This window comes from Pogoniulus pusillus, chromosome 33, assembly GCF_015220805.1.
Source record: "Pogoniulus pusillus isolate bPogPus1 chromosome 33, bPogPus1.pri, whole genome shotgun sequence".
Lineage (NCBI taxonomy): Eukaryota > Metazoa > Chordata > Aves > Piciformes > Lybiidae > Pogoniulus > Pogoniulus pusillus.
Window position 1 is genome coordinate 14559721 of NC_087296.1, and position 27166 is coordinate 14586886.

At 50.1% G+C, this 27166-nt stretch overlaps 1 protein-coding gene across 19 annotated transcripts in view; it reads right to left on the bottom strand.

Annotated features, from left to right (window-relative positions):
• The window catches only part of EPB41L2 (erythrocyte membrane protein band 4.1 like 2), a 141924-nt gene that overhangs the window by 6449 nt on the left and 108309 nt on the right, over positions 1 to 27166 (bottom strand). For 2 of the 19 annotated variants that reach the window (XM_064170237.1, XM_064170236.1), the window contains exons 13-22: positions 22569 to 22747; positions 18246 to 18308; positions 13821 to 13967; positions 12239 to 12343; positions 8663 to 8809; positions 7628 to 7681; positions 6860 to 7420; positions 4631 to 4753; positions 3502 to 3600; positions 1297 to 1377 (exon numbers count right to left, since the gene is read on the bottom strand). In XM_064170237.1, the coding sequence (XP_064026307.1) occupies positions 1297 to 1377; positions 3502 to 3600; positions 4631 to 4753; positions 6860 to 7420; positions 7628 to 7681; positions 8663 to 8809; positions 12239 to 12343; positions 13821 to 13967; positions 18246 to 18308; positions 22569 to 22747 (1559 nt within the window). Of the gene's footprint in view, positions 1 to 1296; positions 1378 to 3501; positions 3601 to 4630; positions 4780 to 6859; positions 7421 to 7627; positions 7682 to 8662; positions 8810 to 12238; positions 12344 to 13820; positions 13968 to 16478; positions 18309 to 20221; positions 21092 to 22568; positions 22748 to 27166 lie in introns of those variants that run through there. The other 17 variants (XM_064170238.1, XM_064170239.1, XM_064170249.1 and 14 more) reach the window with 17 other exon arrangements.

Genomic DNA, 27166 nt, shown 5'->3' on the forward strand with positions numbered 1-27166 from the left:
TACAAGCATTTGCACTCTGGAACTGCAAACTGAAGCATCATTTCCCTATTGAAAACTGTTTTTCTGATGTAGAGAGACAAAAGAATAAACACCCAGCATGTAGTGTGTGCATTTAAAGAGCTCCACATTCACTGCAGAAAAAGTGGTAACAGCTGCTCACTGCTGCTGCTCACTTCAGTGATCAAAACTCCGTTTGGTACTTTTTTATGGTTGACTTTTTTACATCATTACCCTCTTAACTCCAGTCAAAGACAGGCTTAGAGCACGGTCTGGCCTACTCAAAGCAGCCTGTGACCTTTCCAGACATCTGTGCACGGAAGTGCATTGACCATGTCTATGTCCCACAGCAACCAAGAGCCATCTCTGATGCTGAGCAGCCCCAGCATTTAATCATGAGTTTCAAGAAGAGCTTCAACTTGCCAAAAGCCACCTTCTGGATGCAAAGCACAATGTGAATTCAATTGCTCAAGAGCTCTCAGGACATTGCAATCAAGAAGTGCAATGAAATTCTGTCTGATTGAGTTGTGTAGCCTTCACACAGGTGTAAAGTAAGGGAGCTTTGTGCAGCAGGTTGGCTTTTCCATCTGACTGTCAACTCTGTTACTGTCACTTCTTAGGTCAAAATCAGTAAGAACTGAGTAACCATCACCACAGAGAACAGACAACTGCACTTGACTAATTATTTTCCTCTGTGCTGCTTAAATTCAGCCTTCTTAATGGGGCAGGTAGAAGTGATTTTAACCTTGCTTTGTGAGACATGGCTGGAGATGCAAGGTACTTAGAAAAGATGCCAGCAGATCACTGATTGCTTTTGCTGTACAGAACTCTATAAACACAAGGCAAAACCTGTTTTGGATTCCAGCTTTCCTGTGTTTCATGGTTTAAACTCATGCTTTGGTGTGTTTCAAAGCTTGCAGCCAAAAGGAGTGCTGCAGGCAGCTGCTGCTGACACAACACAGCAGACTCTCATCTATGCAGATGCATGTACTGAACCAAGGTGATTTTAGTAGTCCAAATGGCAAAAGCAGCACTAAACAAATGTAGCCTCCTCCAAAAAAAGCAATCCCTGTAACAGCCTGAAACCCCCTCACATATTACCATACAAAGTTACAGGTGGTGCTTGCTCCATTCTCCTTACTCAACAATCACCAACGACTTTGCCACAGTCTCAGGGCCTTTCTATGCCCTCTTACACAACTTCTCTGCCTCCCTCTTATTTCAGGTTTCTGGACTATGCCCCAGGCCTCCCTAGGCCACAGAAGGCACATTCCAGGTGCTGGGAGGTTGCACACTTACCTCATCGTGGTCAATATCTGCATCTCCAGTAATGACGATGCGCTTCTCAATCCTTGTTTCTGACACTCCACCCTTCACCATCTACAGAGGACACACAAGCAGTGAAAACAACACCCTTGTAATCACAGAACACCTTGGCTTGGAAGGGACCTCAGCCATCACCGAGTGCCAGCCTCCTGCCGTGAGCAGGGACACCTCCCACCAGGCCAGGCTGCTCAAGGCCCTGTCCAACCTGGCCTTGATCACCATTTCCCACTGCTCCAAACCTCCCCTCCCTGCTAACAGTGCTGCATCACCCTTTGCATTTGCCACTGTGCATTCAGCCACACTCCAGCAGCTGCTAAACTTGACAAAAAGCAACAGAGAATTCCTTCTGTTAACTGGAGCCCAGGTTTGAGCAGATCCAGATATACAAACTGGAATTCCAGCTTCTTCCATCATCTAAATCTGGCAACAGAGAAACTCCAGGAGTCTCTCCTTTGATTTCAGCCCATCTCTCATGGGCTTCTGAAGAGCTGCACTAGATACAAAGGTAGTCTGGTTTTCAGTTGTGCTGTTCATGAGCCTCAGTGAGATTTCCAACACCCTTTGTGTGGTTGATGGATAAGAGCTTTGTGCTTCGTTTCTTTGCTTCTTACTCTAAGGATTACATTTAGCTGACAGGGAAGCTAACATTTCAGCCTACAGAAAAATCCCCACAGGTGCAGAGTCCTGCCCCTGGGCAGGAATAATAAACTGCAGCAGGACAGGCTGGGAGCTGACTGCTGGAGAGCAGCCCTGTGGAGAGGGAACTGGGGGTCCTGGGGGAAAACAACCATGGCACAACAATGTGCCCTGGGGGCCAAGAGGGCCAATGGGATCCTGGGGGGCATTGAGCAGAGTGTGTCCAGCAGATCAAGAGAGGTTCTCCTCCTCCTCTACTCTGCCCTGCTAAGACCTTGTCTTGAGTACTGCCTTCAGTTTTGGGCTCCCCAGAAGAGGGACAGGGATCTGCTGGAGAGGGTCCAGCAGAGGGCTACGAGGATGATGAGGGGACTGGAGCACTGCCTGGTGAGGAGAGGCTGAGGAACCTGGGTCTGAGGGACCTGGGGCTGCTTAGTCTGGGAAAGAGAAGACTGAGAGGGGATTTGATCAATGTCTATAACTATCTGAGGGCTGGGGGGCAGGAGTGGGGAGCAGGCTCTGCTCACTGCTCCCTGGGATAGGACAAGCAGCAGTGGATGGAAGCTGCAGCACAGGAGGTTCCAGCTCAACACAAGGGGAACTTCTTGACTGTAAGGGTCCCAGAGCCCTGGCACAGGCTGCCCAGAGAGGTTGTGGAGTCTCCTTCTCTGGAGCCTTTCCAGGCCTGTCTGGATGTGCTGCTGTGTGCCCTGAGCTGGATTGTGTGGCCCTGCTCTGGCAGGGGGGTTGGACTGGATAAGCTCTTTGTGTTACTTCCAACCCCTGACACCCTGTGAGCCTGTGAATTGTTTTGGTTGGAAAACCCTCAGAGAGCATCAATTCCATCACCAACCTAACACCACCATGGCCATAAATTAACAGCACAACAATCACCACCACACTTTGGTAGTTCTTCACACACTCTGGCATGAAAGGCAAGACTGAAGAGATGTCTTGCTGGCACTGAGATTCCTTTTCAAGTGTGGAATGCAGAGCAACTCATTCAGCACCAAAAGATGTTTACAAGACAATGCAGTGGTATAGTCTGATTTTAAATGTGCTCTACACATGGGCAGCCCAAAGATCATCAACATAACGATGAGAAAACACTTCAGATTATCCTTACAACTAATGCCATCAGCAGGGCTCCAGAGGAGCTCAGACAGATCACTTACACTACACTTGTAGTCAGTGAATGGTGACAGGGCCAAAAGTATCTTAGGCACATACTCAATTATCAAACACAGAACAAAGTATTAAAACCCCTAAGTATTAAAAAGCCTAAGAATATTTTTCTTCTTCTCCCTGTCCTGTTCCCAGGCAGGAATTTGGGAACAGGGCAGGGAGAAGAAGAAAAATATTCTTAGGGCATCTCTGTTCAAAATCTGTGTACAGAAGGATTAACCCTCACGTAGCTGGAACGAATCCAACCCATTTCCAGTCAGTTTTCTTCAACAGATTAGCAGATATGTGAGAGGAACTTCATGAAAGATTTTATTTTGGGGTGTTGTGAGGGTTTGTTTTTTAGTTCAGAGACTTCACCTTTGTGATGTGTGTAGTTGTGGTAGTAGAAATAGGCTCCGCTGTAATTGTCTGTGTGCTCAGCATCAAATCAGCACCGTCACCAGTACCACCATCAAACTGCAAGGAATTAAAAACATCAGAAGTGCTTCAACACTTTGAACATTGTGCAGAACTTCCTCCTGATGTCCAACCTAAACCTCCCACTCCAGTTTCAAACCACTGCCTCTTGTCCTATCCCCACAGGCCCTTCTGAACAGTCCCTGCCCAGGCTGCCTGTAGGACCCTGCAGGTCCAAGCTGGGCAGCCCAAACTCTCCCAGCCTGTCTTCATAGGAAAGGTTCTGCAGCACTCTGATCATTTTTGTAGTCTCCTCTGGACCCACTCCAGCAGGTCCACACCTCTCTTGTGTTGGGACCCAGAACTGCACAGACTGCTCCAGCTGGGGTCTCAGCAGAGCAGAGGGGCAGGATCCTCTCTCTCCATCTCTGCCCACTCTGCTTTGGATGCAGCCCAGGCTGCCCTTGGCCTTCTGTGCTGCCAGTGCCCACTGCTGGCTCCTGTCCAGCTCTTCACTCACCAGCACCCCCAAGTCCTTCTCTGCAGGGCTGTTCTCAATCTCATCATTCCCCAGCCTGGACTGATACCAAGGATTGCCCCAACCCAGGTGCAGGCCTTTCACTTGGCCTTACTGAACCTCACGAGGTTCTCCTCAGCTCACCTCTCTAGCCTGTCCAGGTCCCTCTGGCTGCCATCCCATCCTTTAGTTCAGTCAGAACTAGAACAGAAGCCATCCAAGCTCACTGAGCCCTGCAAGACTGCTGTTCGGGTTCATTCTTGTGGAAAATGTGTTCTCAAAGTTGCATCTTCCCTTCAGGAGCAATGAGTTAATCAAGTTCTGAGAACTAAAAAAGAGCTCTCTCTATACAGAGAGCCACTAAATCCTTATGTAACCCCCCTGGAACTGCAGAAGCAATGCCATTTGCTCTACAAACACTGCCCTCTCCTAATTCATAGCCAAGGCATCATCTCAGCTGCTAGAAAGAACTTAAAGGCTTTTGAAAAATATCTTTTGGACATTATCTGTTTTGATCTACAAATAACTGGAATAGAACTGAGACTGTAAGCAATAAAACTCCAGACACAATACCTGTGGAGACTCATATGTGATCGTTTTAGTTTCTGTCTGAACAATGGGGACTTCTTTAGTGGAGATTTCAGTTCTCTGTGTGGCATCTGAGATGGTTATCATCTCTGTTTTCACTACTGGAGGCTGTGGTGCAAGAAAGAAGCAATTAACTGAAAAGGCAGGAGGTGGTTTGTAAAGTGGACCAAGATAATAACCAAGTACTCAAGAATATCATAACGAGAAGACAACTATTTGACTGCATTCTCAACCAAAAAGCATGCAATAAATCAGGAAGGTGAAATGAAGATTGACACCAGCCCTCTAGCACCTACAGAATGTGGCAGAATGACTCAACAGCCCAGCCAGCTTGCCAGAGTTCTGTTTCAGCCACCACTACGTATCACAGAAGGCAACTACTCCAACCAAGCTGCACCAGAGAAGAAAATGGGCACGAGAGCAGCACTAGGGGAAAAAAATACCCCCCTAGTTTGCATAAAGAAGCTGATAGTTGGCTCAGATCTCTAAGCTTCATCTTGGAATCAAGCTGGGAAAACACCTATCTCTGCCCTGTCAAAAGTACAAATAAGGATGAGGAATTCCAAGGGACTCCTGTAGAAGTTTAACTTTTTAACATGCACTATTTCTGGAGCAGAAAACCAACTCTGACGATTGGATCTGAAGCAGTCTCCATTCAATGGGTTCTTTTATCCACAAGCCTGAGGAGCCGTTTCACAGAGCTAGCTAGTTAGTGGTGCTCTCTGCAGTGTCACCCAGAGAGCCAGAGAACCTTTCACTCACCCTGCTGCAGCAGACTCCCAATGTACTGAGGAACTTAAAAACATGCGGTAAAGCCTTTCAATATTTCCCTAGACACATCGGTTGCTGTCTCCTCCTCATTTTGTGTGCACACAGAGGGAAACCCAGGACTAAACCCCTTCCCCTGCACAGCAGCCCTTCCCCCAAAACAGCTGCTTTTAGGAAGTGTGAGAGCCTGCAACTTCTCAAGCCTCAGACACTAACTCTTTGCCAGCATCAAGCAGAACAACTGCCTATGCAAACGACAGCTAAGGAAGGACACTGGATTGCAGTGCAAAGAAACAAAGATAAAGTTGCCACCATTACAAGAACTAGCAACTACCCATCCAGCTGCTGGAAAGCTCAGCAGAAGATCAAGCCAGCTCTGCAGAGAGGTGCAGTCCTCTGCTTCGTTTTTGCCCTCTCTGCTGCTTCATGAAGTTTGCCCAGTAATGAACCCTGGAACCTTCTTTAGCAACAAGCCACTGTGACTGGAACCTGGGCATGCTTCTACTGCACTAGAAGACTTCAGAGTAAGATTCACAGAATGGTTTGGGTTGGAAGGGACCTTTAAGATCATCCAGTTCCAACCCCTGCCATGGGCATGGACACCTCCCACCAGCCCAGGTTGCTCAAGGCCTCATCCAGCCTGGCTTTGAATGCCTCCAGGCAGGGGCATGCACAATGTCCCTGGGCAACCTGTGCCAGTGTCTCCCCACCCTCACTCTAAAGAACTTCTTCCTAATAACCCAGCCTCAATCTGCTTTCCTCAAGCTCCAATCCATTGTCTCTCATCCTGTCACTCCCAGCCCCTGTCAAAGTCCCTCCCCAGCTTTCTTGTAGGCTCCCTTCAGGTACTGGAGGCTGCTATAAAGTCTTCTCTACTCCAGGCTGGTTGTGATACCTGCCTCATCCCTTGCCAACACAGTGCTCTGACTGTGCCATCTCTAGCCATACTTATTCCAGCCTCTAAGCCAAAACACTTTCTTGAAAGACAAAAAAAGCAAGAAAAGCAGTGAGTTATGGGGGGTGGGGGGAAATTTGTGAAGGGAGATTTCTTATTTCCATTGCCAATAGCCTTCCAATCACAATTATGTGTCCTGGACGTGTCAAAAACAAGTGACAAATAGACAAGACAAGACTGAGAACACTGGAAACATGTAACTAATAAATATACATCATGTATGTGCATATAAGATTAGGGGGCAGAAAAGGAGATGTCAGTCTTCGGAAGGTTTGCCTTGCTGATCAGTCTCAGTTCCAGCACAAAGTCAGAAACCATAGCTGAAGGAGACAGAACTGCACTGCTCATCAATGGTTTCCCCTTCCAAATGATCTGAATCTTGGTGGATGCCTGAAGAGTTGAAGGGATAGGAGAAGAAGAAAGGCAGGTCTATTTTCACCCCCAGCAGTATCTCTGCTTAATCTACTTGTCAAACTGTTTGTACCATTTACCTCAGAACAACAAATTATTTGTGGTGCAACATCAATGTCAACATGAGACACATCTCCATTGACTTTGAGCTGTTCTTCCTCTTTTTCTTCACCTAAATCTTGCTTAATTTCCTCTGACAAATTCTTCTCTTCTGTAGCTATGGTAACTGCATTTTCCTGGACCACATCTTCAGCTGTACCTGGTGTCTGCTCAACTGGTACATTTAGTGTACTGCCTTCTGGCGTGGCTTCCACAGGCTGCATTTTCTCTTCGTGCTCTTTTCTTTTCATATCTTCCTCTTCTTCCTGTTCTTCCCTGATGACTTCCTCAATTGCCCTATGGTGTGGTTGGTATTCTCCCACCTCTTCATCCTCACTCTCACTACTACTGCTGCTGCTGCTACTATCTGATGGTAATGATGAAGAGTCCTTTTTTGACAGATGCTCCACCTTACAAGTCTCCCCAGCATCAGTGGCAACTTGCACTTTCCCTTTGTTGGTCTCCTCTACGACTAGAGTTTCTTCTATCCCAACCTCTGCCTGCTTCTTCTCCTCCACTATGGCCAGAGTCTCATGTGAACTCTGCACAAAAAACATGATGAGGAAAAACAAAAAGTAGAGTGCATGAATAAATTAAAATGATGGAGACAACATTAGCTGATGGCTGGTTCATGTCATGTAGAAGACAAAAGATGGCTGTGATGGTTAACTGAAAAAGGAAGCAAAGAAAGAATGAAGATGGGTTGGGAGTTAAGAGCCAAACTGAGCTATAGAAAAAATCAGTAGAACCTTATCAGCATCGCTGACTCCAGCACAAGGCCCTTCTGCTCTGGAAGCATGTCTCTGTGAAACAAAAAGCAATCAGAGGACACAAATCAATGCACAACCCTTTGCAACAGCACAACACCCTCCAAGCAAGCTCTGAGCAGATACACAGGTGATACTAGACAGGTACCTGCTAGTCCCTGCAACACACAGAACTAGGCTCATCTGCTGCCACTTCACTGTAACACTCCACAGGGGGTAGGAATTATGGACATAATTAATTGGGAGGATTTAATTACGAAAGGCTGAAAACAGAAGTGTGAATGCAGTGCCCAGCAATGCTACTGAGGAAGTGACTGCTCCGGGTTAAAACAGCAATTAAAGAGCAATAATATTAAGGGAAAAAATTAATTACTTAGCATTCTACAATCAGTTTATTGCCACACAAACCCAAAAGACTTTTCTGTGAGATTGGATTAGTTCTTCACCTTTGCTCTGCTCCCTCAGCAAACCTGACAGAGGAGGGAGGCTGTTCTAGGGGGGTGCTGTCAGAACAGCAGGACAGGATTACCGAGATGATCCCACTAGGATTTAGTTTGCAGTCAAGATGATGCGGTGAAACCAGCTCTGTTAGTGCCTGTCCCACAGCAAGAGGGACCTGAGCTGGGTAGCCCAGGGCGGCCCCCACGCACCCCGCCGCGGGGTGATCCAGTGCATGCTTAGAGAACGGTCTGAAGCCAGAGTCTAGTGCGCAGAAGCCTTTAGTTCAGGTGGTGAGAACACAAAAAGCAGCACATCATCTGCGACTTAATGCTGGCTCCTAGGGCTGCTCACCAAGCCAAGTGCCTGCACAGCACAAGCGCCGGCATCGGCTGACAGCTGCGTGCTGCCCACACCGAAGCGGGCTCTCCTCCCCGGCACAAGCAGCCGGCTTGCCGGCCCTGCCACGGCACAGGGGCGCGGCACAACCCCCTGTGGCCCTGCCTAATCCCTTGAGGGCAGCCGAGCCTCCCCCCACGACCCGCTCCCGGCCCGGCGGCGCCGTGGGGCGCGAAGCACCTGGGGCGGCGGCGCGGCCGAGCCGGCGATCTCCTCCCGCGCAGCGCCCTCTGGTGGGGCCGCGCCGGCGGCGGCGAAGAGCCGTGCGGAGCCCGCGCAAAGGCCCTCCTGACTACACAAAATGGAGGCGATCTCCTCTGCCAGGCTCTGCGCGGGAGAGGCAAGGGAAAGCGTTAGACAGGGGCGGGCGGAGCGGCAGCCACCTACAAAGGAAAGGTTCGGCAGGAGAGAGACGAGACAAAGAGAAAGCGCCGGCTGGGGGAAGGCTGCAGGACAGCGGCACAGCGCTCCCGGGAGCGGAAACGAGCGCAGAGGGTCCGAAAGTGCTGCCAGCACCGCGGTCAGCTGTACGGCAGGCGCCCCCCAGCGAACAATGAACAACATCCACATTCACGGGGTTTTGGAAGGGGACAGACAGCTGCTGTCACCGCCGCACGCAGCCCTGCAGCATGCACGCCCCAGCAGAACGGGCTCCGCGCAGGGCAGCGCGCTGCGGGCACGCACCGGGCACCGCGCACCGGGCACCGCGCACCACGCACCGGGCACCGCGCACCGCGCACCGGGCACCGCGCACCGGGCACCGCGCACCGCGCACCGGGCACCACGCACCGCCCCGCAGCCACAGCAGCAGCCGCAGCGCAGCAGCCACAGCCAGGCCCTGCTCACTGCTCGGCTTTCACTCCTCCCTTTCCAAAACCCATTTTAACATTTCATCCATTTTAATTGAGAGCCTCGGGGCACTCCCACAGGTTTGCCTGGCAGAGTAGGTCCCCACAGCGCTGAAACAAGCTTTGCTCTCTGCTTGGCTCCTAGGTGCTTTGCAAAGTGCTTCAGTAACCTCAGCGAGGTTGTTCCCACTTAAGATTTCTTTTTTCCAAAAGACTTTCCCCATTCTGCTGGGAAAATGTGTTGTACTCACACACACCCAGAGGGTACACATTGCTGTAAAGCATCAATAATCACAGAATCAACCAGGCTGGAAGAGAGCTCCAAGCTCAGCCAGCCCAACCTAGCACCCAGCCCTGCCCAACAAACCAGACCATGGCACTAAGTGCCCCAGCCAGGCTTGGCTGCAACACCTCCAGCCACAGCCACTCCACCACCTCCCTGGGCAGCCCATTCCAATGCCAATCACTCTCTCTGACAACCACTTCCTAACAACATCCAGCCTGAACCTGCCCTGGCACAGCTTGAGGCTGTGTCCCCTTCTTCTGTTGCTGGCTGCCTGGCAGCAGAGCCCAACCCCACCTGGCTACAGCCTCCCTGCAGGCAGCTGCAGGCAGCAATGAGCTCTGCCCTGAGCCTCCTCTGCTGCAGGCTGCACCCCCCCAGCTCCCTCAGCCTCTCCTCACTGGGCTGTGCTCCAGGCCCCTCCCCAGCCTTGCTGCCCTTCTCTCAACACCTTCCAGCACCTCAACATCTCTCTGCAATTGATAATGCTCTTAGTCTACTCTGTCTGCTGTACTCCATTTTCTGTACCTCAGTGGACAATTCAGTGCCACAGATGCGTAAGGGCAGAGCAAAGTTGTAACAGCTGTGTGGGTACAAGCCTCTGGAAAGGCTCAAGTTCTTTGTTCCAGTTTTCCTCCCACAAGCTGCTGTAGGGAGTTGGAAGTAAAGCCTGTTGCAGTGACAAGGCAGCGATGCATTTAACAGCTCACGTGGACATGACACAGACTTGGACAGCATTCACTGATAGATTTGTCCCAGAGAAGAGCACTGCAGAGAGTCACAGAGCAGAGGGAAGCCAGGATGCCATGCGGGCAGCTGCCACCTCGAGGGCTCAGCATCTGAGCAGCAGCTGAGAACCCAAACTGACACAGCTTAGTTGTGCTACTGTGCAGATGCTACAACACTGCTGGCATGCAGAGAACAGAGCAGGAAAAGGCTAAGAGTCCTTTGTGGATTTTTTCCCTGCACTAAATACTTAGAGGTGTCCAGGGAAATTTAACCCGAGTGCAAGGTACAGTTTTGCATCCATGCAGCATTCGCTACCCATCAGGGATCCATCAGTGTTCCTCAGCCTCTCTACCCCTAGTTCCCCATGCCCAACAAACAGTCAAGGATTACATCAAAAGGCAAAAATGTCCATGATGCTCCTTCTACCATACTCTGGTACTGCAGAGCAGATCCACAGGTGGATCTGGTACCAGAGCGTGGCAGAAGGGTCCACAGGGGGATCTGCTCTGCGGTACCAGAGTACGCTAGAAGGGTGCACAGGCAGAAAGGAGTACGCTGAACATTTTTGTGGTAGCACAGTGCAGATCCACCTGTGGTGCCACCTGTGATGCTGTGAGAGAATCACAGAATTGCTCCAGCTGGAAAAGACTTCTAAGGTCACTGAGTCTGTCAGCACCACCATGGCCATTAAGCTATGTCCCAGAGTGCCATGGCCACACATTTTTAACCATGTTTTCTAACTACTCAGAGCAGGAAAAACAAACAAATAAGCTAGGGGAAAAAAAAATCTGTGGTCCACCTGTGCATCTCTCTCCCCCCACCAACGTGCATCATCGAGGCAGGCACATGCTGCCCTTCTTTCTGCAGTTCAGGGACACTGTGCATGCACCTTCTGAAATTTGAGATTTGTAACCCCCCAGTCCCACAAGTTGTTTGCTGATGTATAAATGTAGCCTGCTCCCTGAGGAGGTGTTTAGTGAAGATGATTACATTTCTCTCCAGCGCTGGCATTTCCCCATCACATTACTGCAGTTACAGTGATGGATCAGGGCTGAGAAGGTGTTTACGTTCCTGGCAAATTCTTTCTGGTGCACAGTCAGATGCACTAAGATGAAATCCTCTTTACAAACACAGAGGTGGGATGGATGTAAAGAAAAAAGAAACCCCTGTGACTATTCCTAAGCTAACACTTCACACATTTAGGTGTGACAGGCAGCAAGGTGTCACAGTTGCTGTTAATTAAGTCACAGATGCTGTGTGTTTTCAGAGTACGGAGATGCAGACGTGCAGGAGGGCACATGAGATACACCCACTTCTCATACACAGTCACTCCCAGCCCTTGTCAAAAGTCCCTCCCCAGCTCTCCTGCATCTCCTTCAGGTACTGGAAGGCTGCTCTAAGGTCTCCCTGAAGCCTTCTCTTCTCTGGGCTGAACAGCCCCAACTCTCCCAGCCTGTCCCTCCAGGGGAGTTTCTCTAGCCCTCTGTCAAACATCTGCAGTTACTTCCATCTGGAATGGAAGTAGAGGGTTTGCTGTCATCCCATTCACGTAAGGTCCAAGAACCTCCTGGAGAAAAGCAGTTTATCCTCTCAACAAGCAGCCATTCAGAACCTGGCAGCTTCTTAGCTGCTCAAGCAGAACATCCAGAGAGCCATAAATTGGCTCAGGTTGGAAGGGACCTCAGAGATCATCTACTCCACCCCCCCTGCCACAGGCAGGGGCACCTCTCAGCTAGCCTTGGCACTCGTGTCTGTCGCTGTGTCCTGCACAACCACACATACAGATCCTGCCTGCCAAGTCCTTGTCTTTCAGGGGGAGAAAAAGGAACAAGAAGCAGTGCCCAAGCCAGCCCAGAGCAGACACAGCAGAGAGGCAGTAGGTTTCAGGGCAGCCACCTTGTCAGCTTCCTCTGGTTTGGCTCCAGCAATCCTTGGCATTGCAGTCCATTGCTTCTCCTTCCCAGGCAGCGCCTTCACTTGGAAAATGTGGTCTCCTTTTTTCTATTTGGTTTTCGTTGTATAAAACCAGTGTGAATCAACAAGCAATGAGACAGACACAAACTAGACATCAACATCAACCCACCTGAAACTGACAGGGGGAAAACCAGAACAAGTGATAGAAAAGGACCTGGGGGGTGGGCCCTCAGCTTTGAGACAAAGCAACCAAGACAGAAAATACAGACAACCAGGTAACAAAAATCATGTCACACTTTCACATAAACATCTAATATAAGCAAAAATGGAATGGATCTTTATAGCTCTGAAATGATGTGACAGAGACACAGGAAAACTGGACCAGCATTTATACCTCGGTGTATAACACTATGCATAGGAAGGTTCAGCTCCTACTCGGAAGCCTGAGGATTCCTTTTCTTGGCAGTAATCATAAATTAACAAGAGAGTCATTAAAGAAGTGACCTATAGAGTCAGTGACTGCGTTACCTGTGTGCACATCCTCCCAGCTCAGATTGCTTAAGTGGCTCACTGAAATAATAACTTATTAACAAAAGTCATTTGGCAGCATCCAGCAAGCGTCACCGAGAGCTCACCTCTCTGGGGACCAGAGAGAATAGATTCAGAGAAGGGTTTGGGTTGGAAGGGACCTTAAAGACCACCCAGTTCCAACCCCCCTGCACAGAAAGGGACATCTCCCACTAGCCCAGGTTGCTGAAGGCCCCATCCAGCCTGTCTTGAACACCTCCAGGCAGAGGCATCCACAGCCTCCCCTGGGCAACCTGAGCCAGTGTCTCACCACCCTCATGCTAAAGAGTTTCTTGCTCATCTCCAGGCCAGAAGACCTTCTGGGGGCCAGGACCAGCATACACTTAAGGGGGAAGGGCAGCAGCAGTGGTGAAGGAAAAGGATAAAAAGATGAACAGCTTGCTTTCAAAGACTGATTTGCTCTTCTGCTCCATGAAAGCAGCAAGTAACTCCCCACAGAATGAGAAGCTGCACAGCAGCATGAGGAATGTAGCTGGGTAGTTTCCTTGCCATAAGGATTCGAGATGCTGTTTGTTAAAAAGTGCTGCTTTAAGGTTCAGGTGGGAAGGAGGTGAGAGAAAGAAGCAGAGACATCCATTTCACAGGCTTCTGGAGAGGAAATGTTAACACCTACGTTCAGTGTGTCCCGAAGGAGTCAGCACTGAGGTGTGCTGAGCATCGAAGGTCCTCCTGAAGCTCCACACAGGCTGTGTGGCTATGCACAGAAAGACAGGGGAGAGGAGGGACAAGTTCTGCTGCCACTGAGAAGCTACCTACATCAGGCTATGTAAAGCAGAGTGAAATTGAAGCTGTCCTCAAGACACAGGACAATCCTGCCATCACCTCCTGTTCCCTTGGGATTCTAATGCCGTTGTTCTTGGCACATTAAAGTCGAGTGGTGAGACACTGCTGTGCACTTCATACAAGGACTCTCCCAGGAGCTAGAGAGCAAGCAGAGGGCCGCGGGGCAGCGTGCAGAGGAGCTGAGGTGACATACCCCTGGTGTCTGCGGGGACAGAGCAGTGATGCGGCGCTTCTCCCACGCGCTGGGGCGCGGCTCGGGCGTGGACTCCATGAAATTGCGCTTGAGCTCACTAATGCTAGCCTGGTGCTTCAGCACGTCCTCCTGGGCCTTATCCAGGTCCTGGCAACCACGGCGTGAGACACAGCAGGACAAAACACGACAACAGAACCAAACTTCACTGGACAAAACGAACACAAAGGGGAAAAGAAACGGAAAGCAAACCAAGGAAAGTGCCTTGTGTCTGAGCAGCTGCTCTTTGGGCTGCCTTAGGACAGCTGAAGGCTATGGGGAGAACCAGATTGGCTTAGTTTTGTTTCTGAGGAGCTGCTCTTTGGGCTGCCTTAGGACAGCTGAAGGCTATGGGGAGAACCAGATTGGCTTAGTTTTGTTTCTGAGGAGCTGCTCTTTGGGCTGCCTTAGGACAGCTGAAGGCTATGAGGAGAACCAGACTGGCTTAGTTTTGTTTCTGAGGAGCTGCTCTTTGGGCTGCCTTAGGACAGCTGAAGGCTATGGGGAGAACCAGATTGGCTTAGTTTTGTTTCTGAGGAGCTGCTCTTTGGGCTGCCTTAGGACAGCTGAAGGCTATGGGGAGAACCAGATTGGCTTAGTTTTGTTTCTGAGGAGCTGCTCTTTGGGCTGCCTTAGGACAGCTGAAGGCTATGGGGAGAACCAGATTGGCTTAGTTTTGTTTCTGAGGAGCTGCTCTTTGGGCTGCCTTAAGGCTGTAAGCAACACCGGCTGTTGTTGGGTTTGTTTTTGTAATGAAGGGCCTCTCATACGCTGTTCCTGCCCTATTTTAAAGCAAAAGAAATGTTGTGAATGGGCAAGCCAGAGCTATTTTCATCCCAAACACTGAGCTGCCAGCAGTTTAAAGCAATCAGAGTCTGCAGTAGTTGCTTGCTGTTGTGCTGAATTTGTAAGCACAGAAGCAAACATTTGGGGATATTGCACAAATAAGATGACTGAAGGCAGCTGTAAGGAAGATCAGACCAAAAAGGAACTGGGAAATTGGATCTTTCTTGTTTTTCACTGAAGTGTGACCAAAACCTGCTTAACTTCAGAGGGACAACTCGTTGTGCCTATAATGTAGGCTTCAGCTTACTGGAAGGATTCAGCCCAGACCATTCTATGATTCTATGCTTTAGAAACTTAATTGCATGTTAAAGAACCTGACAGCAGACACAGCTCTGAAGTCCAGATAGGTTTTGTGCATGCCAGTGCTCAAGAGATATTCTGTCTGAGTTGCACTTACATACAGGCAGGTGCCAGAGTGGACAACCACAGTGTACTCACTGAATTCAGGCACTGGAAGAGGCTGCCCAGGGAGGTGGTGGAGTCACCATCCCTGGAGATGCTCCAGAAATGGGTGGGCATGGCACCTGGGGACATGGTTTAATGGCCATGCTGGGGCTGGGGTGAAGGTTGGACTTTTCCAACCCAAACAATGAATTAGATTTTGGGATGATCCTTTGAGCCTAAGCTGCAGCACCTTGTATCAAGTCACTGCAGGCCAGTCTGTAACTTTAGACCAGATACAGAAGCAGGCATAAGGATCAAGAGCTACACAGAAACACAACTGCTCTGGTAAGCAGGCAAAAATAGACTCAGAGAGTCATTAAGGTTGAAAAGCCCTTCAAGATCATCCAGTCCAACCTTCTATGCAACACCTCCATGGCCACTAGACCACGTCTCCAAGTACCATGGCCACAGGTTTCTTGAACACCTCCGGAGAGGGTGACTCCACCATCAACCTGGGCAGCCTGTGCCAGTCCCTGACCACTTGAGCACCTCCAGGGTAGGAGCCTTCACAGCCTTTCTGGGCAACCTGTTCCAGTGCCTCACAGTGGTCATGGTGAAAGTTATCTTCTAATGTCAGACCTTAAACCAAGCTTCTTCCAGTGTGAAACCATCAGCTCCTGCCCTGTCCCTGCATGCCTTTGTAGAAAGCTTTCCTGTAGCCCCCTTCAAATACTGGAATGGCAGCTCTAAGGCCTGCCCAGAGCCTTCTCACAGGGCTCACAGGATATTAGGGGTTGGAAGGCACACAAGGAGATCATCGAGTCCAGCCCCCTGCCAGAGCAGGACAATCCTGTCATCTATACTGTCATCTCATTCTCCTCTCCATCCTTTCCAGGCTGAACAAACCCAACTCTCTTAGCCTGTCCTCACAGAAGTCCTGCAGCCCTCTGGTCATCTTCATGAGACTCTCCTCTGGACCTGCTCTAACAGTTCCATGTCTTTCTTGTGCTGAGGGCTCCAGAGCTGGATACAGTACTGCAGGTGTGGTCTCACATGAGCAGAGCAGAAGGGGAGAATCATGTTCAGGCTCAGGAGCTGTTTGGTGCTGCACACCTGACTCCTAGAGGAGTTTGGGTTGGAAGGGACCTCCAAAGCTCATCTAGTCCAACCCTGCCCCTGCGGTCGGCATCCTTAGCTAGATCAGGCTGCTCAGAGCCTGACGCTGAGTACCTCCAGGGATGGGGCTTGAGCTAGCTCCCTGGGAACCCTGCTCCATCACTGACCACCAAGAACCTCTCCTCTTCTGAAACTCAGTGCTCTCACGTTGTGCCAGGCTCAGTGCTTCACTTTGTGTCCAAGGCTAACAAAGGAGACATTAAGGATGTCTGCATGAAGTCTTTGAGTGACGTTAAACTTTATGCCAGAGAGCTTCTATCACAGCAGTGCTGCTCACAGCAGCCACGACATGACTGTGAAACCTGGCTTGACACAAGGCACCTTTCTTGGACTTGGTGAAGCACATTTAGGCAGTGCACAGTTTCAGGGCTTTACTAAGCAGAGTGTCAGTAGTGATTAAAAGCTGCAGAAAGCCAAAAACATGTTAGTTGGGTTACTGTGAGGTGGGCAGCTACTTGGAGCTGACCAAAGGTAGTGCCTGGGGGTTGTGACACAGGGAATGATCTGTAGCCCCATCTGGATGAACACAACAGAGACAGTGTAGGACAACAACTGTTTGGTTGCTAGCTTCTGTTGTTAACCAGGAGGTAAATGGCACTGCTTCCTGCTACAGACAGCCTGGGTAAGATAGTCCAGACTGACAGAAATGGAGCTCTGTCCGTCAGTGACAAAGCACTGTGCATTAACATGCTGCTCAAAGCTCCCTGCTGCTGCGCAGCTTCAAGGAAAGCCAGCCTTTAGGAAGCATGAATTACTTCCTTTTTAAAGGAGAGATATAAACCAGGGCTTCCAGAACCACATCTGAACGTCCCCTTTACAAGTTTGATCCTGACACATACTTCTCACAGCTCCTAAAATCAACGAGCATCAGATCCAGCATTCATTTTGTCATGCTTCTCCCAATCCTTGTACCTTATTCACTGTTTACTCAGGTAAAGCATTTGATAAAGGTTGGTTAATTAGTCAAAAATAGGAACACTGCTCAGCAGAAGATGCAAATGTTGAGGAGCAATGCACAAAGAAATCCCATTTAGGATCATGAACTGGACTTGTGTGCTTGCTTTATCTAAACAGGGCTAATATTCCCAGCTGCCATCTCAAAAACATCTGGCAAAGACAGAGAAAAGCTTCATTCTGCATTCAGCTGGAGGCCTTGCAGTGGTTTGCTTCTTTCAATGTTAGGTTGGGGATTTTTTGACAGGTGTTTTTTTTTGTTTGAGTTGTGTTTGATTGGTGGGCTTGGGCTGTTTGGTTGGGGTTGGTTTGGATTGGTTGGTTGGATTTTGGCTGGTTGGGTTTGGTTGTTGGTTGTGTTTTGGGTGGTTGGTTGGGGTTTGTTGGGTTGCTGTTGTTTGGTTGGGTTTTGGCTGGCTGGTTGGGGTTTGTTGGGTTGTGGTTGGTTGGGTTTTGGCTGGTTGGGGTTTGTTGGGTTGCGGTTGTTTGGGCGGGTTTTGGCTGGCTGGTTGGGGTTTGTTGGGTTGTGGTTGGTTGGGTTTTGGCTGGCTGGTTGGATTTGGTTGGTTGAGGTTTGTTGGGCTGTGGTTGGTTGGTTGGGTTTTGGCTGGCTGGTTGGGGTTTGGTTGTAGTTGGTTGGTTGGGTTGTGGTTGGTTGGTTGGGTTTTGGCTGGCTGGTTGGGGTTTGTTTGGTTGTGGTTGGTTGGTTGGGTTTGGGCGGGTTTTGGTTGGTTGTGTGGTAGTTGGGTCTGGATGGGTTGTGGTTGGTTGGACTGTGGTTGGTTGGTTGGGTTGTGCTGTGGCTGGCTGGTGAGGGGTTCTGGGGATGGTGTGGTGTCTCTTTTGTTTCTGTGTTGTCGTTGTTGGCTTTAAGCTCAGGAACTGTCATGCTAACATGCAACACTTCCAAGCTGGCTTTGCCCCATGCACTTCATGCACTGTGTGCACAGCAGCCTGCAGGTGACCTCCCATCCCATGCAGCCTGGCAGCCCGTGAGAGAGGAGAGGGTTTCTTATACTACATACAAACCTCCAGCATTAAATTGCTATGTCTGACATAAATATTTTCCTCGTCTACTCTCAAGGAATTGCTCTGTGAAATTAAGCCACATACAAACAAACAAACAAAAAAAATGGATTAAAACAAAATAAATGGAAAACCAAACAGGAAATGCACCAGCAAGTAAAGAACCCCTCACAGTCACAGCTGGATGGAGGAACAAAAGGGTGAGGTGAAAAGGCACTCAATCCACGGCAGGGTCAGGCAGCTCCAGCCAGAGTAACTTGTAAATAAACAAGCAAGCACCTTCTGCTCTGCTTCCTCCTCTTCAGAGCCCACCTACGGGAGCACGTGGCAAAGGACCAAGAAAAGGAGCTGTGAGCAGAGGCTCCCAGAGCAAGGCAGAGGCTTCATCTCTTGGCAGTGCTGCACAGGGTGCTGCATGTCACAGACCTTCGCTGGCCCGGCCCCGGCTGCTGACACTGTTAACCACTTTGGTCTTCCTTCACCTATATGGGCGTAGAATGGCTGAAGGCATACTTGGCATAAGTGGCATGGAAAATGGAAGCTTCACACTGGGTCCCCTTTCTTGCTCTATTTTTCAGTGTTTTCCCAGATGGAAGTTTAAGAATGAGTAAAGAAAAGAAACCAATGATATGTGTAACATCGATGGTAAGCACCTTCAACTCTGTAACAGGCTGATGGGGAGATGGAATCCAACGCACGAGTTCCCTGGGGGAGAGAGCTGGGGAGTGGAGGCAGGCACCTAAATGCTGGATTTACAGACTGCAGGCATTGTTCCAAGAGTGCTGCTCTCTTGGCATGAGTCCTTTGCAATCCAGCCCTCTTCTTAGGTCAGCGGACTCCTCGAGCTGCAGTGCACTCTGCTCTTTTCCCTCTCTTTCCTACAACTGCTCTGCACACCTTAAAGGAGCAACCTTCTATGAAAAGCAAAGCACCTCCTGTTCTTTCCAGAGCTGCAGACACCATCTGCGCAGCTTAGGAAAAGATGCACTGAGAAGTCCACCCTGTGCAAGCACAGGAGTTTGAGGAGGTGTTCCCTTGCTGCCCTTGCTGCTGCAGTTTGGGTGCTGTGTGAAGCACACAGGGTGGCACAGAGCACATTCCTAGGCATTTCTCTCCGATCTGGGGTTCTGCTTTACATCTATCTCACAAATGATGGACTGAATGAGGTGACAGAAAAAATGAGGAAGGCTCTGAAGTGGTGGTTTTCATCCTTTGAGGCTTAGATTGGTGTTTTAAATGACATCACCTTGTACTTGGCACGTTTGCAACATGCAGGTTGCATTGATTTCAGCAGGGTAACAAACGTTGTTCAATGTAGCGTTAATCCCTGGGTTTGATGTTGCCTTGGGTTTGGTTTTCCTTTTAAGATCAAAATAAAAGATTTTTTTTTCTGGTGACACTAAGGACATTTTGTCAACCCCTGCAGGTGATCAGAGCAATCTGTCAGTGTGACTGAGGCTTCTGCACAGCAGTCTTCAAAGTGAATCTCAAAGAATGCTCTGAGACTGCAGTGATTAAAGTCTGACAGGATCTTGCAATCCCAGCTAATGAAGGCAATCAGTCTCCTCGGTTGCTTCGAGAGATTAAGCAAAGCATTGAAAAGCAGTAAATAAACAAACAAAAAATATTAAACAAGATCCCAATGAGGAATAACTAGAAAAAAAAAGGGGCCTTGGATAGCCTCGAGTTTGCACACACCCTTGTGGGGCAGAAATGGCTGAAGTCTGTAACGAGAAGGAAGCTGATTGTAAAACATTCCCTGTTTTGTTTTTTGAGTTCAGCTGTTAGGAATTGCCCTTTTCAGATCTGTTTGGAAGCTTGGAGATGTGCATTTAAGGCAAGCAGCACATCTGGCACAGAGTGCCTGGGACTAACCTCTCCATCGTTGCACAGCACTCTCACTATTCAGATTTAGGTGCTTGGAAACATTTGGAGCTGCAAACTGACTCTAGCTGCAGGGCAGTATCTGGGATCCAGCGAAAGGATGCATGCTGCAGGAACCCAGGCAAACAAAGACAGCCAGCTGCTGACTGAAACTCTGGCAGTGGCAAGTTTCCACGAGCAACACAAGTAAGGAAGATGCAGGGTGTGCTTACAGAGATGCAGGTGTGGAGGAGGAGGTGTGCAAAACTGAGCAAGCCTCTGGGAGAAGGAGCAGAAGAGCTATATGCAAATGTCAGCATTCAAGCAAGAAAATTACACAGCTCCTCTTCCTCTGCTTTGTCACTGAGGTCATTGCCATTAGAGGCACTAAAGGAAGTGACCTTAGGCTCCAGGTAGCAGAGGGACAGAGCGAGAGGAAGGGAAAAGGTGAGCGAGAAAGGAATGGACTGGAACGCAGAGAGAAGCAGCACGAAGATGAGGAGAAAAGAGGGGATGAAGGAAGGAGAGGTAATAGGAACATAGTGCTGGAGGGCAGGTGGGAGGAAAGAGATGCAAACATCAGGAAGGCTGGGGAAAGTGATGTAGCCGTCCTCATCCAGGAGCGAACGGCAGCGGAAGGAGAAGCATCTGATGAGGCTGAGCGAGACGCACAGCTCAGTGCCTCGGTAGGCATCTGGGAGGACCCTGCCCTCCGCAGCAGGGGAGCCTGCGCTAGCTAAGGGCCGCAGAGAGCCACAGGCGTTCGGCGGAGCTGCCTCATTTGCTTTGTGCTCTGGTGTTTCTTTCATGGAACTGCACTCCGAGGTGTCTGTGACGGTAAGGGGGGGCTCCCCTAAGGCATCTTCTTCTGAAATATCTGAAAGCATGTCCACCTCGGGGACAGGGGACAGGTTTCTGAGGTGGGATGACACAGGATGGATGGGCAGGGACGAGGCATGCAGGTGACTGAGCTGAAGAAAAAAATTCTGTGCACAGTGAAAAATGGAAGCACAACAAGATGCAAGTTTGGAGGCACAAGAAGAGGGAAAAAAGAGAAAGTATTGGTTAGTGAAAATTCTACTTGGAAGCAGGAGTAGCTCTGCTCAGACAACAGAAATGCCAGATAAAAACAGAGTCCCCCTGGTGTTTCACAGCAGCCAGCTTGTTCACTTCACTGGCTCATGAAGGGAACCCATCCCCAGTGCTTTGTTCTCAGGCTGCATAAAACTCTGCACTTCTGAACTCCTGAACTTTGGAAGGCCTCCCCCTTCCAGCAGCTGGGAGCACACAGGCATTCAGAGCTTCGGCAGGGAGGGCAGGGCACAGTGCAGTGCAGGCAAGAGAAGCTGGCACTTGGATTCTTGGGTTTGCAACCATTTCCTCTTAGACTGGAAAAAAGCCAGAAAGGGAAAGTCTCTGTGCTAGAGGAGAAAGCAAACTGCTCAGTGTGCCACAAAACTTCACTGAACAGCTTCCTGGAACAACATCCCAGAATAATGGGGGCTGGGTTTGGGGAGTTTTTTCTTTCCTTGGTTAAAATATTGATAGGTGTTGCCACTTTGGAACCAAGCAAGTATCACCACTTCAGCAATCCACAGTAAACTCAGAGCTGTTTGCTTTACCATTCTGCTCCCATAATAAAACTCTGTGTGCCTTTTTCCTGGGCTACTTCAAAATCACTTCAACTGCCAGCAAGCAACAACCAAAACAGTGACTGTCTGAATTTGCTCCTCTCCTAGGCTTGAGTGCAGTGGGAACTGCACAGAGGTACCCCAGGAATCATGGGGAGGTAGCTTGCAAAACTGCTTAAGAACAAAAATCACTCTGTAAATGGGAAGGAAAATTGTAGGGAACTGCTGAAAAGAAAAAGAGAGGAGAGAAAAAGAGAGGCAAAGACAACCCAAGATAAAAGCCAGGTAGCAGAGTTCAGCTGGTAATTTGAAGGAAATGTTTCCCTCAAAGCCTACAAGACCTCAGTGTAATTATTTCTAACTATTCCCCCAGCAGCTTGAAGAAACAAAGCTAAGTGAGGGTTTGCAACAGGATAGCCAAACCCCAGCTGTTACAGGATGAAATAATTCTGCCCTGGCTCCTAAAACAATGCTGCTCCCTCTGGTAACTGAGGGCTCTCAGAACACAGCTCACAGATGCAGTGTGGATGTTAACAGTGTTTGTTTGCAAGTCTAGAACTGGAGGCAATGGCTCAGACATTATTTACCTGTTCAAACCTTTTTCTTCAGCAACTGCTGCAGGCTTACTGAGAATCCAAGTGAGATGTACAGCAATAAAAGCAAGCCCAGGCCAGTGCTGCATCCTCTTTTGCTCACACACACCTCAGGCAGGCCTACAGAAAGCACCTGCCAGTTCTCCTGCAACATCTGTGTGAGGGGCAGGAGTGCAGGCACTGAACACACAGACACACACCACTGCAGCAGAGAACTCTGCTGCCAGTGCCAGCTGTACCTTTCCATCCTGAGTCAGCTCTAACTGGGGGGTTTTGAGTGGGCTTCCATCTTCTTCTTTGCCACCTTCTTTCAGCTTGGCTTGACCAGCAGCTTCAATGTCAAGGATTTTTACTCCAGCAGCCTGCCCTCCTGTAGCAGGGAAGTCTCTTAGACTTAGGTCTGAGATACCCATGGGAGCTATCAGAGAACAAAATAACTTTGGTTAATGGAGGTTAAGTTGCCACTTCTTAACAACATGATTTTAAAGTAACAGAGGGGAAAAACTGGCCCAGGCTGCCCAGAGAGGTAGGAGATGTCCCATCCCTGGAACCATTTCAGGTCAGGGTGTTTGGGGCTTTGAGCAACCTGCTCTAGTTGCAGATGTCCTGCTGACTGTAGGGGATGGGACTAGATGGCCTCTGAAGGTGCCTTCCCACTCAACCTATCCTATGATTCCAGGTGATGCCAGGCACGAGCAGTCCAGGGTAGTTACTGAGTGACTTCTTTCATCTCCTTTGCTTTGCAAAACTCCGGTGGTTCTCACGGCCCTGCTATGAGCAGCAGTGCAGCCTTGCCATATAAAGTGCACTTACTGGGCCGAGGGAAAAACTTGACAGCATCAAGTAGGTATTTAATTATCAACTTTGATTAGTCTGGGAAGGGGAGCCTAAGAGGTGACCTCCTTCCTGGTGACAGAGATGTGCAGGGCAGTGTCGAGAGGACACAGCCAGGATCTGCTCAGGGGTGGCCAAGGGCAGCACCAGGGGCACTGGGGGCAAGCTGGAGCAGAGGAGGTGCCAGGGGAACAGGACGGGAAACTTTATCAGTGTGAGGGTGCTGGAGCCTGGAGCAGGCTGCCCAGAGAGGCTGTGGAGTCTCCTTCCACCTAGGTGGTCCTGCTGTGCTGGGGAGTTGGACTTGATGATCTTTCAAGGTCCCTTCCAACCCAGGCCACTGACAACAGAGGGCATTGCTGTTGGAACTGCATGAACCACCAGAGCAGAAAGGGCAGGAGGCAGCAGTGCTGTGTGCAAATTGCCTGTTCTGAGAGCAGTTTTAATGGAAACAGCCATGCAGAGAACTGTCACAACCTGTGCATTCTGGGCCTGAGCATGACTGCAGAAACAGAAGCTCAGCTGAAGCAAGGCTCCTCCTCCTGACAGGGTTGCGAAAGGTGGAGGGGGGGAGATGGTGATTGTGTATAGGTGAACGTAGTCAAAGCACACGAGTGAAAGGCTTTCAGTTAGGGTTTTTCTCTTACATCATGAATCACAGAATGATAGGGGTTGGAAGGGACCTCCACAAATCACCCAGTCCACCCCCTGCCAGAGCAGGGCACCCAGGGCAGCTCACACAGGAACACCTCCAGATGGGGCTTGAAAGTCTCCATAGAAGGAGACTCCACAGCCTCTCTGGGCAGCCTGCTCCAGGCTCCAGCACCCTCACACCAAACAAGTTTCTCCTCATATTGAGGTGCAACCTTCTGTGCTCCAGTTTGTGTCCACTGCTCCTTGTCCTACCCCAGGACAGCACTGCACAGAGCCTGGTCCCTGCTTCTTGCCCCCCAGCCCTCAGCTATTTGTAACCATTGCTCAGATCTCCTCTCAGCCTTCTCCTCTCCAGGCTACCCAGCCCCAGGGCTCTCAGCCTCTCCTCATAGGAGAGATGTTTCAGTCCCTTCATCATCCTCATAGCCTCTGTCAGACTCTCTCCTGTCCCTCTTGAACTGGGCAGCCCAGAGCTGGCCACAATCCTCCAGATGCTGCTTGTTTCAGAATGTACAGGCTGGCTCAGTCACCACAGCAGGGATGGAAAGGAGAATCCACTCAATACAGCAGCTTCAATAAACACAGCTTTGAGAGAAGTTTACTCCATTTTAGCTTCCTTTACCTTAACTCATCATCCTCTGCACCACATGCAGGTGCCTTTGCTACCTTTGAGGGGCATCCTCTTTGGAAAACACTCTCAGCTTCACATCAGAGACTTCTAAAGGTGCTGAGCAGACAAGGCCAGCAGATGGCAAATGTGGGATTTGGGAGGTCAGGCTTACAGTGCTGATTTCAGCTTCTGATCCCTTCTCAGGCAGCAAGCAGAGGTTTACAGCCTTTATGTTACACAGATTTCTGACTGCTCACAGCAGGTCCAGTTAGAACAGGCTGTTCAGGGACTTGTCCAGTTGAGTTCTGAGCATATCCAAGGTCTTTATAAACAGAGAAAATGAATTCTGAGATGTGTTGTGCCTCGAAGTGAGGGCAGCCCTCACTGCCTCACAGCTGGGCACCTCCAGGAGAAGCGTGACTGGCCTCTTCCTCCCCTCTCTGCAGGTAGTTGTAGACAGCAGTATCTCTCTGAAAGCTTAAGGACCACAGTTCCCTCAGCCTCTCCTCATATGTCATGGGCACCAGGCCCTCTGGCCAGCTCAGTGGCCCTTAGTGGTCTCACTGCAATATGTCAATGCCCATCGAACTCTGGGGAGTGCAACAATAGACACAGTACTCTGGGCAGGGCCTTCAGGAAGTGCTCCATAGACAGGAGCCATTTCTTCTGCTGTGCTGGCTGTGCTCTTGCTAATACAACCCAGAACACAGCTGGGCCTTCTTTGCTCCAAAGGCACACTGGTCACTCATTCAGCTTGTCCAGCCAGAGTCCCCAGACCCTTCTCAGCAAAGCTGCTTCCAGTGCAGGTGTCTCCCAGCACCAGATGGTGCCTGCTGTTCCTCCTCCTCAGCTGCAGGACTTCACCATCATTTTTGTGGAATTTCATAAGATTCCTTTCCCTCCAGCATCCTGCAGCCCCTGCAGTGAGGGTGAGGTGGGAGTGGAGCAAGAGCAGCCCTTGCGAGGCCAAGTATGGGGCTCTGGGTGTGTGGAGGAACAGCGGCTTGGGACAGGCTGCTCACAAGGGGCAGGCAGTGCAAGAGCATCCCCCACACAACTGCTTGGATGAAGTCCACACTCACAGTGTGAACCCACACCTGGGCTGCTTCTTGAGGACACAACAGGATTTGACTTTGAATGAACACAGGTTGGAACAGTGACAGAGCCTGCAGATGACAACAGCAGTGAGATGCCTTCCATGCTGCCAGAACGAGCTGGTTTCACTCGAGATGGAAGCAAAGATGACAGAGGAAACACCAACAAACTAAGAATGATGCTTTAACCTGCCCCAAATGTTGACTGTGATGGTTCTGTAAGAGCAAAAGTTTGGGCCTGAACAAATGTGTGGACACATCTGTATGCATGGAGCCTCAGAAGTGTTTTGGTTGGAAAACGTCTCTGAGCCCATCCAGTCCAACCAGCAACCCAGCCCCACCATGGCCACTAACCATGTCCCACAGTGCCATGGCCACAGGTTTCCAGAACACCTCCCTGGGCAGCCTGTGCCAATCCATGACCACTCTTGCAGCACAGACATTCTCCTCATCTCCAACCTACCCCTCCCCTGGCACAATTGCAGGACATTTCCTCTCCTTCTGTCACTTGATCCTGGGGAGCACAGCCCAATCCTTGCCTCACTGCAGCCTCCTCTCAGGGAGCTGCAGGGCAATGAGGTCACCCCTTAGCCTCCTCCACACTAAACACCCCCAGCTGCTCCTCACCAGCCCTGCTCTCTCACTGAACATCAGCTGCTGGAGGATGCAGTGCTCTAGGTGGGGTCTCACCAAAGCAGAGGGGCAGAATCCCCTCCATGGCCTGCTGATCTCACAGCTTTTGATGCAGTGCAGCACACAGCTGCCTGCTGGGCTGCCAGTGCATAGAGCTGCCTCAAAGACAGGAAAAACAACTTATCTTGCCTTTGCTTTTTAGTGTCAGAGACCCTCTGAGGCCAAAGCAGAGCCCAAAAGACAATACTGACTAAGCAGTTCTAGTGCAGAGTGCAGGCCTGTCCTGTGGAACAGAGAGGAGCAGCAAACAGATGCTGGATGTCCTGCAGGGAATGCCCCACAGCACTGCCACACCATTTCAGCAGTGACCTCACTGAATCTTTAGGGCACCCACACCTAACCAGTAACCAAAGTGGCTGCTCCTTGGATCATTGAGCAGAAATGTGTTGCCAGCAGACTGAGTGAGGTGGTTCTGGCACTTTGCTCTGCTCTGGTGAGACCTCACCTGCAGTGCTGCGTTCAGCTCTGGAGCCTGCAGCATAGGAAGGCCATGGAGCTGATGGGGCAGGTCCAGAGGAAGCCATGAAAATGATCAGGGGATTGGAGCAGCTCTGCTCTGAGCACAGGCTGAGGGTGCTGGGGGTGTTCAGCCTGAAGGCTCCAGGGAGACCTAATAGCAGCCTGCCAGTACCTGAAGGAGGCTGCAGAGAGATTGTTAGCCAAGGCCTGCAGTGACAGGATGAGGGCAATGGCTTCAAACTAGAGCAGAGCAGGTTTAGACTGGATGTTAGGAACAAGTTCCTTACTATGAGGGTGGTGGAACACTGCAGCAGGTTGCCCAGGGAGGTGATTGAAGCTCCTTCCCTGGAGATATTTCAAGGTGAGGCTGGACAGGCTCTGGGCAGCCTGACCCAGCTGCGGCTGTCCCTGCTGAGTGCAGGGGCTGGAGTGGGTGAGCTCTGCAGGTGCCTTCCAGCCCAGCCCACTCTGTGATTCCATGACAGCACCTACA